We start from the raw sequence: 2,914 nt of genomic DNA on the forward strand, positions 1-2,914 counted from the left end.
GTGTGTGTGGTGTGTATATGGTATGGTGTGTAATGTGCATGTATGATGTGTATGTATGTGTGGTGTGTAATGTGCATGTATGATGTGTATGTATGTGTGGTGTGTAACGTGTGGCTGTGGTATATATGTGGGTGTGGTGTGTATGTGTGTGTGGGAAGGATTTAGGATTCTCAGGTTTGCTATGGAGCTTTGGGCTCTTCTCAGTGAGTGTGACTTGAGACAGGACAAACGCCCCACTGATTGTCTTTCGTGTAGTGACTTCCATGATCATAATGCTGACTCCATGCTAGTGTGGGAGCCAGGCTCCTTTCTAGCCACTGCACGTCGGAGTTAGGTGTATCTTGCTCGTTCTCGTCCTTTGGATGCTAGATCTGCGTAGCATATATATCAAGACACTCAAGACTTCATGGTCTAGGGCACGGCATCCACAAGGCCCTAGCTCTGCTTAGAAAGCGGAGGGGCTTATAGGAGCTGGCATGTCCCATGCGTACAGCGGGTCAAGGTAGGGATTTTAGTGTCCCTAGAGTGCTGGGATTAAAGGCATGTGGCACCACTGCCTGGCAGGCTGTGAGTCTCTTGTTGTGGAGGGAGAAAACTCCTCTCCGTTTCCCTCCACGCCCTTTGAAATTGTATTTTATTCATTTGTGTATGTACATGGACACATGGAGGTCAGAGGACAACTGTGACAGTCACAGTTGCTCTTCTTTTGCCATGTGGTTTCCAGGGGCCACACTTGGGTTGTCAGGCTTAGTGGCAAGTGCCTTCACCCACTGAGCCATCTCATTGGCCTTCATACCCTTTTAAGTTCCAACCGATCACTGTATCTGGACCCCAGAGCCTCGAGCACTGGCTAGTCTAGAAACCTGATTTTCACCTATTCCCCGTTTGCTGTTTCCCTTTCTATGCAGAAAAAGAAAAAAAACAAGGTGAGTATAACAGGGTGGACGGGCAGGGCACTGTGCATGTGTGTGTACATGCATGCCCATGCGGGAACACATTGCAACATGTGTGCATTGCGTGCATACATGCATTGTATGCACCTGTGTAACATGTATGTGTGTACGCCCTCGCAAAGTGTGTGTATGTATGTACATGCATGCATGTGTATGTGCACCTATGCAACATATGTGCATGTACATACATGCATGTGTGTGTATACCTGTACAACATGTTTGCATATATGTACACGTGTGTCATGTATAAGAGTGCTTCTTCCTTCTCTCCTTGGAGCCTCTGCTGGGCTGGGTACCTTCAGGTACTTGTCATGGATTACCTCCATCTCACAGTAATCCTAGGACAGTGGCTCCATTATCAGTCCTGTTTGTAGAGGGAGCAAAGGGATAGACAAATGGGTCTGCCTGAGACACACATTTCCACCCAGTCGGAAAGAGACAAAGCCAGCACTGGAGCCAGGTGGTCCCCAGTCGGTGTTCTGAAACATCACAGCCATCAGACAAGGTTTGGGACAGGTGCTTCTGGTGATCTCGGGGAAGCTATTGCAGAGGTTCTAGCTCGGGTGCTGATCCAGAGGGAACATATACGGTGTGCTCTGCTTACAGCAGCCCCTGACCTCCTCCCCGCAGAATAGCATCTACAAGGTAAGTACTGCTTATGGTTTTAGAAGTGAGGGTTCACATTCAGAGAAGTGAAGTGATGTGCCCAAGGGCACACATGGAGCAGTGGGGACACTGGAACCAGCACCATATATGTCTACTCTGAACCCAGTCTCTGGTCCTCACCTCCCTAGTGCCCCTTACACTCCAGGGCCGGTGTTGTCAAGACCTGCATGTGAGCCTCTATGTGAATGGCTGGTAGAGATGCCCCGTGGCTGTACTGCCCACTGGTCCCCTCAGTCTATCACTTCTGCCTGTTCAGAGATGCCCACCAGCTTCATTTGCCTGGGCAAGAGCTGTTGTTTAGAAGAGCAAGCTGGGGTCTAGGGCGCCTCCTGGAGCCAAAATTGGTAGAACTGTTTTCCCATGTGTCGTCCTGGGTGACTTAAACAGCATGGGAGGCCAGTGGGGCCTCCCTGGTCAGGCTGCTTTTGTGGCTGTGACTGCTTGCTCTATTGTCATTGTCTGCCATGCTCTAGCCCTTCTGTAGCCTCTGCTCTTGCACAAGCAGAACTTTAAAGTAACATTCCTGCTGCTGGAACTCATCTGGCCCCACAAAAACCCTATCAGAAGAAAAAGTCGGGTTTCCCAGCTTCAGAAACTGAGAGTAAATGGCCAATGAAGGCATTTCCTACACGAAGGAAAGGCTGGCTGGGGTGCGGACAAGCCACCAAACAGCACATTCTGAGGGGTCCCTTGGGTATCCGGGGGGCTAGAGCCCTGCTCTCTGCTAGGATGGTCTTGAACTTGTGGTTATTCTCTCTGCTGGGATTATAATTGTGTGCCACCATGATGGACCTGAAAGGCTGGAAGGCCTTGTTTCCTTTTCTACCTACCTTCCTTCCTTCCTTTTTTTTTTTTCCTGGTTTTTCAAGGAAGGGTTTCTTTGTAGCTTTGGAGCCTGTCCTGGAACTCACTCTCAAGATCAGGCTGGCCTTGAACTCACAGAGGTCACTTGCCTGTCCCCCGAATGCTGGGATTAAAGGCATCCGCCACCACTGCCTCATTTTCAATGGGTTTTACACTGGGGGAATTCAATGTTTTTTCATTTGAAAAATCCACAGTGTTTTAAATCACTGATGTCCATCACATACTTTCAATATTATTAGAATTTTATATGAACTACTTTGTACTACCATGGGGAGAAATGCGGTTGGCGTGATAAAATAATGGGCCAGTTAATCTTATACTACACATTAATAATTTTTAAAAATATGAATAAAAGTGAAAAAGAACTGAGGTTCAAACCGGGCGGTGGTGGCACACGCCTTTAATCCCAGCACTTGGGAGGCAGAGGCAGG

General features: G+C 48.5%; 1 protein-coding gene across 4 annotated transcripts in view; it reads left to right on the forward strand.

Moving 5' to 3' along the window:
• Capn3 (calpain 3) overlaps positions 1 to 2,914 on the forward strand; it is a 44,111-nt gene that overhangs the window by 37,101 nt on the left and 4,096 nt on the right. Inside the window, exon 15 of one of the 4 annotated variants that reach the window (XM_005364304.2) lies at positions 909 to 926. The exons of the other annotated variants lie outside the window; for them this stretch is intronic. Within the exon in view, the coding sequence (XP_005364361.1) occupies positions 909 to 926 (18 nt within the window). The remainder of the gene's footprint in view (positions 1 to 908; positions 927 to 2,914) is intronic. 4 annotated transcript variants of the gene reach the window in all.

The sequence above is a fragment of the Microtus ochrogaster genome (genome assembly GCF_000317375.1).
Source record: "Microtus ochrogaster isolate Prairie Vole_2 chromosome 14 unlocalized genomic scaffold, MicOch1.0 chr14_random_1, whole genome shotgun sequence".
Taxonomy (NCBI): Eukaryota; Metazoa; Chordata; class Mammalia; order Rodentia; family Cricetidae; genus Microtus; species Microtus ochrogaster.